Raw genomic sequence first — 15,167 nt, 5'->3', positions numbered from 1 at the left:
AGTTTCTGGAAGTTGGTTCAACTATATTTTGAAGTAGAGTGTGCTTTTACCTTAACTATGCCAGTCTAATTCAGGCTGTGTTTCTATGAACCCAATCATACCTATGCATATCTTTTGCATACCTACTATGACATGCTAACCAGCCGAAGGGTAACATGGCATCAATCTGAAATTTGAATCCTTTTCTGCCAGTAACTGACGATATATCTTTGAGATGAATTTCTCTGTAAAATAGGGATGGTGATAGTAGAACGTATTTTGTAAGTTAATTTGGGTATTAAATGAGATTCAATAAGTAAAATAATTTAACATGGCTGTCTGCACATAGTAAATGCTCAATAAAAATTATCTATTACTATTATGATGTCACTCCCTGCTCAGTCTTCAGTATTTCTCACTGCCTACAGAATTAAACATGCTTATATTCTAATAAAACTTCCTTTAACTCATTCAAACTTATCTTTAATTTTTTTGTAATATGAAATAACAGCTTCAGCTGTGCTCTTCCTACCTTCATGCCCTAGTATCTTATGTTTTGTCCCAGCTTTCTTGCCTGAAAACTGAAGCCTTTCACAGCTATCTTCTGTCCAAGCCATAGTCTGATTGCTCCCCCACCCCACCCTGTTTTTTTTTTTTCATCATGTTTCCTTTATCTGTTATAAATTCTCAAGTTATATTGCATTTTAATTTGTTTACATGTCTGATGCCACATTTAAGAGTACACTTCTGGGCTGGTTGCAGTGGTTCATGGCTATAATCCCAGCACTCTAGGAGGTTGAGGTGGGTGGATCACTAGAGCTCAGGAGTTCAAGACCAGCCTGGGCAATATGGCGAAACCCCACTCCTGCTAAAAATGCAAAAAATTAGCCAGTTGTAGTAATGTGCACCTGTAGTCCCAGCTACTCAGGAGGCTGAGATGGGACGATTATTTGAGCCTGGGAAGTTGAGGCTGTAGTGAGCTGTGTTCATACTACTGCAGTCCAGCCTGGGTAATGGTAGTGAGACCCCGTCTCAAAAAATAAAAGGAAAAAAACCCAACAGTATACTTCTCAAGGGCAGGGATTCTTTTGAAAAAAATTCAGAGATTTTATTTTTAGAACTTCTTAGATTTACAGCAAAATTGAGCAGAAATTACAAAGTTCATATATTCCCATACACAAAGCTTCCTCTGCTATCAACATTCTGCACAAAAGTGATACCTTTGTTATAATTGATGAACCTACATGGACACATCATTATCACCCAACGTTTATAGTTTATATAGGTTAATTCTTGATTTATGTATTCCATGAGTTGGACAAATATATAATGATGATGTATACTCACTATTATACCATTAAATAGAATAGTTTTACTGCCCTGAAAATCCTCAGTGCTTAGCCTATTCATCCCTACCTCCCTCCAGTCCCTGGCCACAGATTCTTCCTAGTTAATCTTTAGAATATAACATAATGTTTGACTCATAGTTGCCCCAAATAAGTGTTTTTACATATGTGGTTTTTAGATGAATGAAAGAAGGAAGGGATAGATTGGAGAGAATCAGAGCATCTTGCTGACTAATGTTTTGTGTGTTTCAATATTGACTCATACTTTTCTATTCTACTCAGAAGACCACCCCATCTCTTCTGTGATGCCAATTCAAATCCCACCTTTTCTATTAAATCTTAGAAGAGTGTGCTCTGGACACTTTTAAGATTTATTTTATGAGTCATCCAAGTAATTCTATATGTCATACTTGAATTTTTTGTCTTATGGGCCTTTGTCTGGATTCCTCAGTGAATTATATTTTTATATGTAGGTAGAGTTGTATGATAATTCATCCCTTTGTGTTTTATGGGGAAAAGATGCCTTGATAAATTCCTGTACTTCACTGGGGATTGTAGACAGCGATCAGGAACAGAGAAACTTCCTGGTCTATAAAAAATTCAGTCTCAGTCTCTTTTGCAATCAGTTCAGCTAACTGTCTAGGAAAGAAAATTATTGCGAACTAATTAAAAACAACAGAGAAGTAAACCTTTTTTTTTCTTTTTTGCAGATTTGAGCTTGCAGCAGTTTTCATAAAAAGCTATTGAAGTTTGCCAAATTATTGTTAAAATAAAATAACTTTTCTAGGTGCTACCAGAAGTTATTTATAGAATAATTTTCATCCTTTTCCAAGTATTTTAAACATTCTAAAATGGTATCTTTGATGTTATTTTGCTTTAATATGAATTTAAGAAGAAAATGTTATACATGTTGTTGATTTTCAAGTCATCTTTCCTTTATTCCCTCCCTCCTAAATAATGAACATAAGAGAAGATTAATTTAGATTCTGAAATTTTATTCGTTTAGCTTTGACCACATAGGATGCTATACTTATCAAGGGGTGATAATTTTATATTTATCTACATCATAAAATCATTTTGCACAAATTTCGGTTTTTCATCAAGCTTCATTCGCTGGGATGCTTTTCTATAGTTTGTGGGATTTCTAGGAAAAGTCATTTGAGGAGGCTTGACTTTGGGTTTTATGCATCAAGGAGACATAAAACTCTGACTTTAATAACTATTAATACTCATTTACAAGATTATTGGGAAAGCTTTAGCCCAATCATATCATAAAATTATATTCTTTTTAGTTAAGGTAAGGTTTTAGTTATTCATATAGTAGTAGCAGTCTTAAGAGCTATGCTGGATAATCTATCATTATGAATTGAATAATAATACTCTTGTCTCAGAACAACATTCGAGAGGATGATAGTTACCATTTTAGAAGGAAACAAAGCATTCAATAAATATTATCTTTAAAATATACCACTGAGCATATTCCTCATTATGATCTTGTAATTGATACCAGTTTTGAAAGTTGAAATCTCAATTTATGTTCAGAAAATTAATTTCAAGTCTTAAAAGGTAAACGGAGTGATTAGGTTCATGGCAGTTCTATTTTTATTTGCAGATAATGCCTCTGAGGTAGCAATTACTACTCCAGGAACTAGTAACCATAGAAACAGCTCAACAGGCCCAACACCTGATTGTTCACCTCCATCGCCTGATACTGCCCTCAAAAATATTGTAAAAGTCATTCGACCCCAGGTAAGTGCCCAGAATGATGTTATTTTCCCTATAATGTGTTTTGATTTGAATCAATGCATGTACATCACTTATATTGCAAGCCTGGACTATTTTATGTGGTATGTCAATGGACTTCTAAATTAAAAGAAGGGAGTTAGAAGAGGATGTTCGCTTCCTTTGAAGTTGGTGATAAACACTGAAATCTGCATTAGTTTTTGGAAAAATGAATTGTGCCTATTGCATGAAGTAGTGAGACTTAGAAAAATAGCTATTTTACATCATTTTTCTCTCACAACATTTTAATAATTATGCTCCAATTATTGAGCTGTTACATATTTTCTGGTGTTTCCTGATCTTTTTGTCTTCATTCTTCTGGACAATGCTGCATGGTTTGTGATTATTTCTCTGTATTTCGACTCCGGTGATTTTTATATTTCTCTATCTTCTCTATCTTTATAGTTTCAGTGAATATTGTCTGCGTTTAACATTGCTCTTTGTTTTCCTCTGGTAGCTAGTCTCTCTTTATCCTTTGTTCTTTTTTCCATTCCTGTCACTTTCCTGTATGGATTTCTCTCTTTTCTCCCTTCTCTTTCAGTTGGATTTTCTAGTAGGCGGTTTGCAGGCAAGCTTTAGAAATATCATTGGGACAAGCTGTTCTGTGATATTTCATTGAAAATAGCACTTATAAAGCTGTTTGCATTATATTTTTGCCAACAGATGGACCCAGAACATGAAATTGGTGGTGTTCTCAACCTGGCTCATTGTGAATGGGCCTCATAAAATCCAAGACAGGGGGACTTTGGATTCAATCAATACCATTCATCATCTACTTAGATATAGAGTATGAATAAATCCTTTGAGCCAAATGATAGGGCAAATATGATTTTTAACACTATTTAGGTCTAAATGAAAATGATTGGTTTAATATTTTTCCTTCTTTAACATAAGTTATTTTAGATCATTTTTATTATAATCTTCATCCTCATTAATAAAATGGCACTTAAATTTTGGATATCCATTGCAGTTTATAGAACACTTTAATATAAATTGTTTCCTATATCCTTCATCAATTCAAGTGCAATTTGTGTTTCAGTGTTATAGATAAGGTCACTGGCACTCCAAAGGGGCTACATCGTCCAGCTGATTTGGAGTTTCTTTTTTTTTTTTTACTTTAGTATATTTGCCTCTTCCAGTCCTGCTCAGAGGTTAAAAAAATCCTCATGAGTTTGTATAATTTGACACATCTTTAGGAGTATGGAATATGCAGTTTCAGGGGCATTTAGGCACAGGTAACATTTGACACAGTGCCTCAATATGTGGAGGAGAAGAATGTTTTCAAAAATGTCCTCTTCTACTAGGCACAGTGGCACACGCTTGTGTTCCTAGCTACTCGGGAAGCTAAGGCAGAGAATCACTGGAGCCCAGGAGTTCTATACCAGTCTGGGTAACATAGTGACACCTTCATCTCATTACAAAAAGTTCTGTTTATCAAGGAAATTCGATCGGGTCTATTTGCTTCAAGATAAACCTCACTAAACCCAGATTTAGATGCTATCTGTCATGTTTGTTGGCATTGGTTCTCTTATATGAAGATTTTTCTGGGGTTATTGTGTTTCTAGTGCATTTCTAACATTTTCAAGCTATTTAGGTAAGACATTGTCCTATATATGTTAATAAAAGTCATTACTAAATATATTTGTTTTTATACCAATGTAAATTCTCTAATATAAATGCACTTGGTCATTCAATGAATGAAAAACAGATTCTTTTCTATAGATCCATTATCTGAATAACTGAGGCATTATTTCATAAATCATTCTCTACATATTTTAATTGAGTTTAGGTTCATCTGGTAATCTTTGAAGAAACCTAGAGGTAGAATTCAAGCCAGAAATTCCATCTTGACCCAATTCATTGGTGCTGTCAATACTTAAATGCGTATCTTATTAACTGACTCCACCTTTCTCAAATGTTATAACAATGCTTTAAGGAGAAAAACAAATAAGTGAGAAAGTTAAGTAACTCGGGATGATGGTATTTAAATTAGAACCAATGCAGCCTGTATTTATATAATACAACAATAACAGCTATATATCTATGTATTTTCTTTCTCTATATATAATTGCAGAAAGAATATAACCTCAATTAGGCTACTCTTTCTTCCACTCTGGAGACATTGGTGCATGACTTATTTCTCCATATGAGTTATGACCTTCAGGGCCTCTTCATTCATTGTAGAAAGGAAGGAGTAGAATATTCACATGGAAATACTTATGAGAGAGTATTCAAGTAGGACATGAGGTTTCAGGAAAGAATTTGGAGACTAGAGGATGTGCATGGAGGATGGATGGTTGGATAGAACAGGAGACTCCTGCTGTGTTCTGACAAATCACAGGTGTGTCAGGGATGGAAAATGGTTGAGAGCAACTGTTCCAAAGAAAAGATAATTATTGGTGAGCTTATATAAAAGCCTATATTTTAATCACAGGTTTAATATTCTAACATATTTGTTAATTCTGCCTTTTTTTTTTTTTTTTTTTTTTTTTTTTTTTTTTTTTTTTTTGAGGCAGAGTCTTGCTCTGTCACCCAGGCTAGAGTGCAGTGGCGTGATCTCGGCTCACTACAAACTCCGCCTCCCGGGTTCACACCATATTCCTGCCTCAGCCTCTCAAATAGCTGGCACTACAGGCACCCACCACCATGCCCGACTAATTTTTTTGTATTTTTAGTAGAGACAGGGTTTCACCGTGTTAGTCAGGATGGTCTCAATTTCCTGACCTCGTAATCCACCCACCTCAACCTCCCAAAGTGCTGGGATTATAGACGTGAGCCACTGCACCCAGCCTAATTCTGGCTTTCTATCTGGAAATGCAAAAAGTGTGAAGTTAGATTGATTTATGGGTATTCAAGACCTTTTTAAAAATTTATTAAAAATTAATAATATGGTTGAAATGATAATTTCACTTTTAGAACCTGTGTTGAACCTTGAAAATAAAAATATAAATGTGACCCTTATTCATGATTTTACAGTTCTTTGACCATTAGCTGATGTGTTCAGTCTTTTATTGTGGAAAGAATGATATTGAGTAGGCGAGGTAAAGGCAGAACTTTCATCTCATTCACTGAAAATAGATACTGCTTAGATGTAGCGAATTTAGGTTCCTTTTCCTCTGCCTCTTGTATACCTTTATCTGGTTTATTTTCTTGTAACTCTACCTGTGAAAGAAGAGCATCCATTGTAACCAAAGAGTCCTTGCTTTCAATATGAGATAGGGCTGATAACACATTGCATGTGTTTCTGCTTAGTTAGTCACTTGGAAGCTGCTGGCTTCCCAGTGCTTTGCTGACTTTGTTTTTATTCAGCATGTGTATTAACTAAGTCACAGCTGTTAGTTCTGCATCCTGTGTTTGATCTTTTTCAACTTTGTTTCTTTCAGTTATTTCACATCTTAAAATCCTCTAGATTGTGAAACAGTCTGTTTTAAATTCAGAGTGACTGAAATGGTTGTATGTTACTCTTTTCTCTTTGTTTCTCTCCAGTATATTAACCCACAAGGCTGAATTTTTCTACTTACTTATACTTAAGTACTTGAAAAAAAATCTTTGAAATATATATTAGGTAGGTCTATTGACATTCCAGTTATCTTCTTTTTACTGAATAGTTATATGTTACTTGTTTTTAAATATTCCCTGGTGAAGCATCTTTTTTTCACAATTGAAGAATCAAATACACAGATCTTAAGTATGTAGCTTAATGAACTTTGATTATTTACTCAAAACAAAATATAAAGCATTGCCATCACCCCAGAAAGTTTCCTCATGCCCCTTTCAAATTAGTTGCCCTCCTTCCTGCCTCGGGGGCAAGAATGTCCAGATTTTTATCATCATATATTAGGATTGGCTATTCTTGGACTTTATATAAATGTAATCCTACAGTGAGTATGTTTTCTTTGTGCGTATCACTGTTTGGATTTCTTTCACTCAACATAATGGTTTTGAAATTAATCCATGTTGTTTCTTTCCTGATGAGTGGTTTACCATTGGATTAATATACTACAATTTATTCATTAATTCTCCTGTTGATTGATCCTTGCATTGTTTCTTGTTGTTTACCATTATGCATGAATATGCTATGAATATACATATATAAGTCTTTTTTATAAACATATGTTTTCATATAGATAAATGAAAATGGTATTGTTGGGTCACATGGTAAATGAATAGCTAACTTTATAAAAAGCTTCCCAACAGCTTTCCAAAAAAGTTGTTCCATTTTATAGTCACCAATAGCAATGTGTGAGAATTTTCATTTCTCCACATTCTTGCCTTTTAAACTTTTTTATTTTAGCCATTCTTCTGGGTGTGAAATGATTTCTCATTATGGTTTTAATTTGCATTTTTTCTGGTGACTAATGATGATGAGTACCTTTTTCTGTGGTTATTGCCAATTTTTATATCTTCTTTTGTGAAGTATATGCTCACCTCTTTTTTTAGGTGTATTCAACTTTGTTATTGTTTATTTGTAGTAATTCTTCATAAATTCTTCTGTAGCCCCACAAGATATAGGTCCTTTGTCAGGTGTATGCACTCTAAATATTTCCCCCACTCGGTGATTTGCCTAAACATTTCTCAAGTGCCTTTTGATTAGCAGAATATTTTAATTTTTATGTCAGAGCTATGATTTTATTCTTTTATGGTTAGTGTTTTTGTGACTTGTCCCAGGTTGTGAATATATGCTCCCACTTTTTTCTAGAAGTTTTCTTGTTCTGGTTTTTATATTTAGGTCGATAATCCATCTCAGATTGTTTTGTGTATGGTGTGAGGTAGGGGACAAGATTTAATTTTCGCCACATGGAAAAAAAATTGTTATTCATTGATTTAATAATTTAGTATTATTTATTGCTTTCATATTTTAATTGTTTGTTTTTGGCATATAGAAATGCAGTTGAGTTTTTTCTTACCATTTTAATTTATTTAAGTGCTAGAGTGGTTTTTTGCTTTATTAAAAAATAACTTCCATGATTCTTTTGTGTCATCTTAGAATAATGATAGTTTGACTTTTTTCTAATATTTGTGCCTTTTATGTCTTTTTCTTATTGCTGTGACTATAGTAAAATGATGCAATGAAGTGGTAAAACCAAAAATTATTGCCTTGTTCCCTATCTTTGGGGAAAGCAGACAATGTTACAATGTTTCAACATTAACTACAATATAGGCTATTAGTTTATTGCATGTATTCTTGGTTCTGTTGATATGGCAGATTACATTGTTTTACTTTGCATGTTAATATAAATAACAGTTGGCTATAATGTTTTATACATTTTATATAGTCCTTGGTGCAAGAGACACTTTGGATAAAGCATTAGTGGTAGATAGATGGATTAGATCTAAGGGAGCCAAAGATGACTAATGATTTGGGCTTTGTTGACTGGGATTTAGGAATGCTACTAATAAAGATAAGAAAGATTTGAACAGATGTTTATTTTGATGAAGGAGAAGATGACATAATAAATTTGGTTTTGTAGACTTACTGAACATGAAGCATGATATATAAATTGGAAATATTGATATGGGGCTCGGAAAGAGGTGAGGGATTAAGGTAAAGATTTTATTCTCATTCATAAAATTTGATAATGAAGAGAGATAGTACCAGAGACAGAATTCTGATAAATGTTTGCACTAAAGGAGGATAATTATATTTTTGGAGTATCTAATATAATTTAATGTTCATGATTCTTTTTGGAATGGATATTTTCATTTTATAGGTGAGGAAGTTGAGAACTGGGAACTTAAGTCATTTCCTCACGTGTACTTTAGAAAGAAGTCTTTAGCAAAAGAGAGAATCATTGAGAAAAATAAAAGAAGAAAGACAACTGTTACTGTGGACATAAAGTAAAAAATTTTTAAAGTGATCGGTCAATATTGTCAAAGCTTCCAGGAAAGTAGGAGAAGAGAGACCAAAATTTCAGTTTATTTGACAATTATGAGGGCAGAGACCTTCAAGGATGTAATTTCCTTCAAGTGAAGAATGTAGAAGCTTAAGATGAAAGGAATTGAAGTGTGGGGAAAGATACCCTGATTGTATACTAATCTTTTGAATAGTTTGATGGTAAAAGGAAATAAGGCACTATGACAGCATGTTAAAGGATGAGCAGAGGTGGGGAAACAGTTTCTGGTTGCAGAGAATAAGAAAGAAGAGCTGAAAAGTTGACTGAAGAGACATGCATGATAGGGACTGAACTGTTAAATATTTTCTTAGGAGGTGTGTATAAATCCAATTAGTTCCAAAGTTCAAACAAACTAACATCAGCAGTTGACAGAACACTGAATTCTTGGTCTGTGCTCTTGGTGGTGGTTGTAGCTAGATGGGTTTATACACTCCTTTCCCTGTTGCATGATAGAAATCAAGTCTAAAATAGAAGGAGGCTCTAGAGAAGTGACCACGGGCAGAAAAAGAGGCTATTTTGGCACAATACCACAGATAAGTCATCTAAATGGGCTCAATATTGAACAGAGATTTTTAGCATAATGAGCATAAGGATATCCTAAGAAGAAGACAATCTGGAAAATTTGAAATTCTGTTCTATCATCTGAATATTTGTATTTCCCCCAAATATCTATGTTGAATTCAAATCCACAATGTGATAGTATTAAAAAGTGGGGCCTTTAGGAGAGGATTAGGTCAGATGGCAGAGCTCTCATAAATGGGATTAGTTCACTTATAAAAGAGGCCCACAGGAGCTTGTTCACCCTTGCAACACATGAGGACACAGCAAGAACTCAGCAATCTGCAGTCTGAAAGAGGACCTTCACCAGGATCCAACCAAGCTGGAAACCTGATCTTGGACTTCTCAACCTCCAGAACTGTGAGAGACCCCATAACTTTATGGTATTTGTTAATAGCAGCTGGAAAAGACACTCCGATTGGCTTTAGATGTCCTAGTACCATCCAAACCTCACCACTAACCCAAAACCTCATCCTAAATGGAATTCAACAGAATGAAATAACACCAGGCTGCATTATTTTGCAGCTAAGGAGGGACCATAGCAAAAAAGAGCAAAGAGGCTGTAGAGGTAAAGAAAATGAAGAGAAAGGTCAAAGGCCCAGAGCTCTCAAGACACTAAAGGAGATGATTGGAGGAAAGATGAGTCATTTCTGAATGCCTACTCATACTGGACTGTGTTTAGATCAGGTGCCTACTCAATCTGAAAGAAAGACACATTTTGAATATTTTTCTGGACCTGTGTATGATTAATGAGCTAACAATAAAGCAGTTTAATAATAAGCCATAGCACCTCTCCCTGCCATTATTAAGAGTTTAGAACTGGGGTTACAAAAAATTATTGCCAAATCCAGAATAACATTTTTCTGAGCACTGTGGGGTTATAGAGTATATATGCTAAATTTTAAAATTAGAAATGAGAGTGGGTATGTAAAAAACAGAGGCATATAACTTGGAAAGAGTGCAGAATATTGTATTGGGTTGCAACAAAAAAATAGATAAGGAATAAAAATAACTTCAAGGAGATAATCTTTAAAATATTTTTATTATTGAATATTGAGCCATTTATTCCCATGATTGAGTATGTATTTCTTTTTTTCTCATAAAAATTATATCAGGTAGGTGTATTTTTCCTTATTTTACTGATTGGGCCTGAGGCTTTGAGAGTTTGAATAATGTTCTCAGTATTACACAGCCACTGACTTACTGGAAGATCTCTGATTTCCTAACTCCAGTAGTTTTTCCATTACTGCTAATTAGCTCATTAGGTAGAAAATAATCGAGGTGGGATATTGATATTCTAGAAAGGCGAAGCTTCAGGAGAGAATAATAGTTTTGAAAAAGGAGGCAGAACAGAAATATAGATGGCCAAAATATGTAGCCTGAAGGAAAGAGCCAAAGAAGACTGTATTCAGTAATTTCCAGACTTGTGACAAAAGCTGAGTGAGAAGAGAAGGCTAAAAACAGAAAGATAGTCATAATAGAAAATAATATTAGGTAAAACAAGGAGCCATTTGGAAAGGAAAAAAAAATGAGAAAGAAGTCAACAGGACCCAACAGTCAACGTTGACAAATATGAATTGTTGAAGTTGTTCTGGACAAATATGAATTTCCTGGGAAGCTTTTTAAAAAATTGCCTGAGTTCTACCCCTGACCAATTAAATCAGTCTATCTGAGGGTAAATATTTTTAACCTGGTATTCTTGGTAGGCTATGGGTGGTCTACTCAATTCCTGGAATTATGTACAAAATTTTGCTTGTAGCTGCCTTTTTAAAAGGAATTTAACTCCAATCTTTCTTCTGTCACGTGCACTCTGTATTACCCTTCTCACCCTCAGTTCTTCAGCAAAGTGAGAATGGTATTTGCCTTGCCTACTTCTCAGGGGTGTAGTCAGACTCAAACCAGATAAAAGGTGCCATGGTGCTGGGTATGTTGTAAAGCCCTGTAGTGGCCCAGCTTGTTATTATAATGGTGATTAGATCATGTTTACCTACAATTGAAATAAGACCTTTGAGAAGTAATGTTCTAACTCTCTGTCTCATCCACAAGTAGCTCTGATCACGGCAACTGTGGCTTTTAGAAAATGTTTTTGGGAACCTTTTAAAATTCCCTAAATCTTTGGAACCTACTTAAGATGATGTTGGCTACATATGGGGTGATATTCGCCTTCAAGCATCTCATTCTTTAGATGCCTCTGCTTAAGTGAGCCACAGGAAGTATAAACTCCTGGAATTTGGGATATGGGATGAGTCAGTGTGGATAAATGGCACAGTACAGGGTCAGGCTGACCTAATGCAGGGGAGGGAAAAGCCAGAATCCAGAAAACAACCACTATAAATTGTATCTTCCATTGATGATTAAAATCACCATCAATCCATATAGTGGTCATACCAATTATATGCCAGTGGAATATTATTCATCCTCATTTCTATTCATTTGATGAAATTACAGGTGAGTTTATTCTATAGGAATATGGAGAATTTTTGTTATTTGGCACTTTGTGCATGTAAAAAATTTTTTAATCTTTTTTTCCTGAACATGAAATGTAATTTCTTATATTTTGTGCCACATTGCCATTAATAGCAAGACTGTATTAATATTGTGTTTTCCTTTTGTGTTATTCAGGGGTTTTTCTCCCACATGCATAAAATTCTCAGTGGGTGTCATTGTTTGGCTCAGCTTTTTCCCCTAAAGCATGTCTAGACAGCCTAAATGAGAATGCATAGATGCACATGTACCCCTGGCACCTAAAATAAAAATAGAAGAAGAGAAACAAAAGAAAATTGAGTTTAGACATTAACTTGAAGTTTTGGAAAAGATGCAAATGAATCATCATAAAGATAAGGAAATGTTGATTACATAGACATTTAATATAAAAGTATTTTCAAGTCACATGAGTGGCTAAGAACAGACGTACTATGAGAATAGTGAAAATAAATGTGGCTATTAAAATGGTAATAAATAAAAATATGCTCAAGGATGTTCATTGTAGAAATATTTATTGGAGAGGCGGAGCAAGATGGCCGAATAGGAACAGCTCCAGTCTCCAACTCCCCGCAAGCGACACAGAAGACCGGTGATTTCTGCATTTTCAACTGAGGTACTGGGTTCATCTCACTGGGGAGTGCCAGACGATCGGTGCTGGTCAGCTGCTGCAGCCCGACCAGCGAGAGCTGAAGCAGGGCGAGGCATTGCCTCACCTGGGAAGCGCAAGGGGGAAGGGAATCCTTTTTCCTAGCCAGGGGAACTGAGACACACAACACCTGGAAAATCGGGTAACTCCCACCCCAATACTGCGCTTTAAGCAAACAGGCACACCAGGAGATCATATCCCACACCTGGCCGGGAGGGTCCCACACCCACGGAGCCTCCCTCATTGCTAGCACAGCAGTCTGTGATCTACCGGCAAGGCAGCAGCAAGGCTGGGGGAGGGGCGCCCGCCATTGCTGAGGCTTAAGTAGGTAAACAAAGCTGCTGGGAAGCTCAAACTGGGTGGAGCTCACAGCAGCTCAAGGAAACCTGCCTGTCTCTGTAGACTCCACCTCTGGGGACAGGGCAATAACAAACGCAGCCGAAACCTCTGCAGACGCAAACGACTCTGTCTGACAGCTTTGAAGAGAGCAGTGGATCTCCCAACACGGAGGTTGAGATCTGAGAAGGGACAGACTCCCTGCTCAAGTGGGTCCCTGACCCCTGAGTAGCCTAACTGGGAGACATCCCCCACTAGGGGCAGTCTGACACCCCACACCTCACAGGGTGGAGTACACCCCTGAGAGGAAGCTTCCAAAGCAAGAATCAGACAGGTACACTCGCTGTTCAGAAATATTCTATCTTCTGCAGCCTCTGCTGCTGATACCCAGGCAAACAGGGTCTGGAGTGGACCTCAAGCAATCTCCAACAGACCTACAGCTGAGGGTCCTGACTGTTAGAAGGAAAACTATCAAACAGGAAGGACACCTATACCAAAACCCCATCAGTACATCACCATCATCAAAGACCAGAGGCAGATAAAACCACAAAGATGGGGAAAAAGCAGGGCAGAAAAGCTGGAAATTCAAAAAATAAGAGCGCATCTCCCCCGGCAAAGGAGCGCAGCTCATCGCCAGCAACGGATCAAAGCTGGACGGAGAATGACTTTGACGAGATGAGAGAAGAAGGCTTCAGTCCATCAAATTTCTCAGAGCTAAAGGAGGAATTACGTACCCAACACAAAGAAACAAAAAATCTTGAAAAAAAAGTGGAAGAATTGATGGCTAGAGTAATTAATGCAGAGAAGGTCATAAACGAAATGAAAGAGATGAAAACCATGACACGAGAAATACGTGACAAATGCACAAGCTTCAGTAACCGACTCGATCAACTGGAAGAAAGAGTATCTGCGATTGAGGATCAAATGAATGAAATGAAGCGAGAAGAGAAACCAAAAGAAAAAAGAAGAAAAAGAAATGAACAAAGCCTGCAAGAAGTGTGGGATTATGTAAAAAGACCAAATCTACGTCTGATTGGGGTGCCTGAAAGTGAGGGGGAAAATGGAACCAAGTTGGAAAACACTCTTCAGGATATCATCCAGGAGAACTTCCCCAACCTAGTAGGGCAGGCCAACATTCAAATCCAGGAAATACAGAGAACGCCACAAAGATACTCCTCGAGAAGAGCAACTCCAAGACACATAATTGCCAGATTCACCAAAGTTGAAATGAAGGAAAAAATCTTAAGGGCAGCCAGAGAGAAAGGTCGGGTTACCCACAAAGGGAAGCCCATCAGACTAACAGCAGATCTCTCAGCAGAAACTCTACAAGCCAGAAGAGAGTGGGGGCCAATATTCAACATTCTTAAAGAAAAGAATTTTAACCCAGAATTTCATATCCAGCCAAACTAAGTTTCATAAGTGAAGGAGAAATAAAATCCTTTACAGATAAGCAAATGCTTAGAGATTTTGTCACCACTAGGCCTGCCTTACAAGAGATCCTGAAGGAAGCACTAAACATGGAAAGGAACAACCGGTACCAGCCATTGCAAAAACATGCCAAAATGTAAAGACCATTGAGGCTAGGAAGAAACTGCATCAACTAATGAGCAAAATAACCAGTTAATATCATAATGGCAGGATCAAGTTCACACATAACAATATTAACCTTAAATGTAAATGGACTAAATGCTCCAATTAAAAGACATAGACTGGCAAACTGGATAAAGAGTCAAGACCCATCAGTGTGCTGTATTCAGGAGACCCATCTCACACGCAGAGACATACATAGGCTCAAAATAAAGGGATGGAGGAAGATTTACCAAGCAAATGGAGAACAAAAAAAAGCAGGGGTTGCAATACTAGTCTCTGATAAAACAGACTTTAAACCATCAAAGATCAGAAGAGACAAAGAAGGCCATTACATAATGGTAAAGGGATCAATTCAACAGGAAGAGCTAACTATCCTAAATATATATGCACCCAATACAGGAGCACCCAGATTCATAAAGCAAGTCCTTAGAGACTTACAAAGAGACTTAGACTCCCATACAATAATAATGGGAGACTTCAACACTCCACTGTCAACATTAGACAGATCAACGAGACAGAAAGTTAACAAGGATATCCAGGAATTGAACTCAT

General features: G+C 36.4%; 1 protein-coding gene across 9 annotated transcripts in view; it reads left to right on the top strand.

The window, feature by feature from the left end:
- The window catches only part of ANKS1B (ankyrin repeat and sterile alpha motif domain containing 1B), a 1,295,786-nt gene that overhangs the window by 552,650 nt on the left and 727,969 nt on the right, over positions 1 to 15,167 (top strand). For all 9 annotated transcript variants that reach the window (XM_050749329.1, XM_050749335.1, XM_050749328.1 and 6 more), the window contains exon 11: positions 2,938 to 3,074. In XM_050749329.1, the coding sequence (XP_050605286.1) occupies positions 2,938 to 3,074 (137 nt within the window). The remainder of the gene's footprint in view (positions 1 to 2,937; positions 3,075 to 15,167) is intronic.

Source organism: Macaca thibetana, chromosome 11 (genome assembly GCF_024542745.1).
Source record: "Macaca thibetana thibetana isolate TM-01 chromosome 11, ASM2454274v1, whole genome shotgun sequence".
NCBI lineage: Eukaryota > Metazoa > Chordata > Mammalia > Primates > Cercopithecidae > Macaca > Macaca thibetana.
Note: the sequence above shows the minus strand (reverse complement) of the source record. Positions and strands in the feature narration are given on the sequence as shown.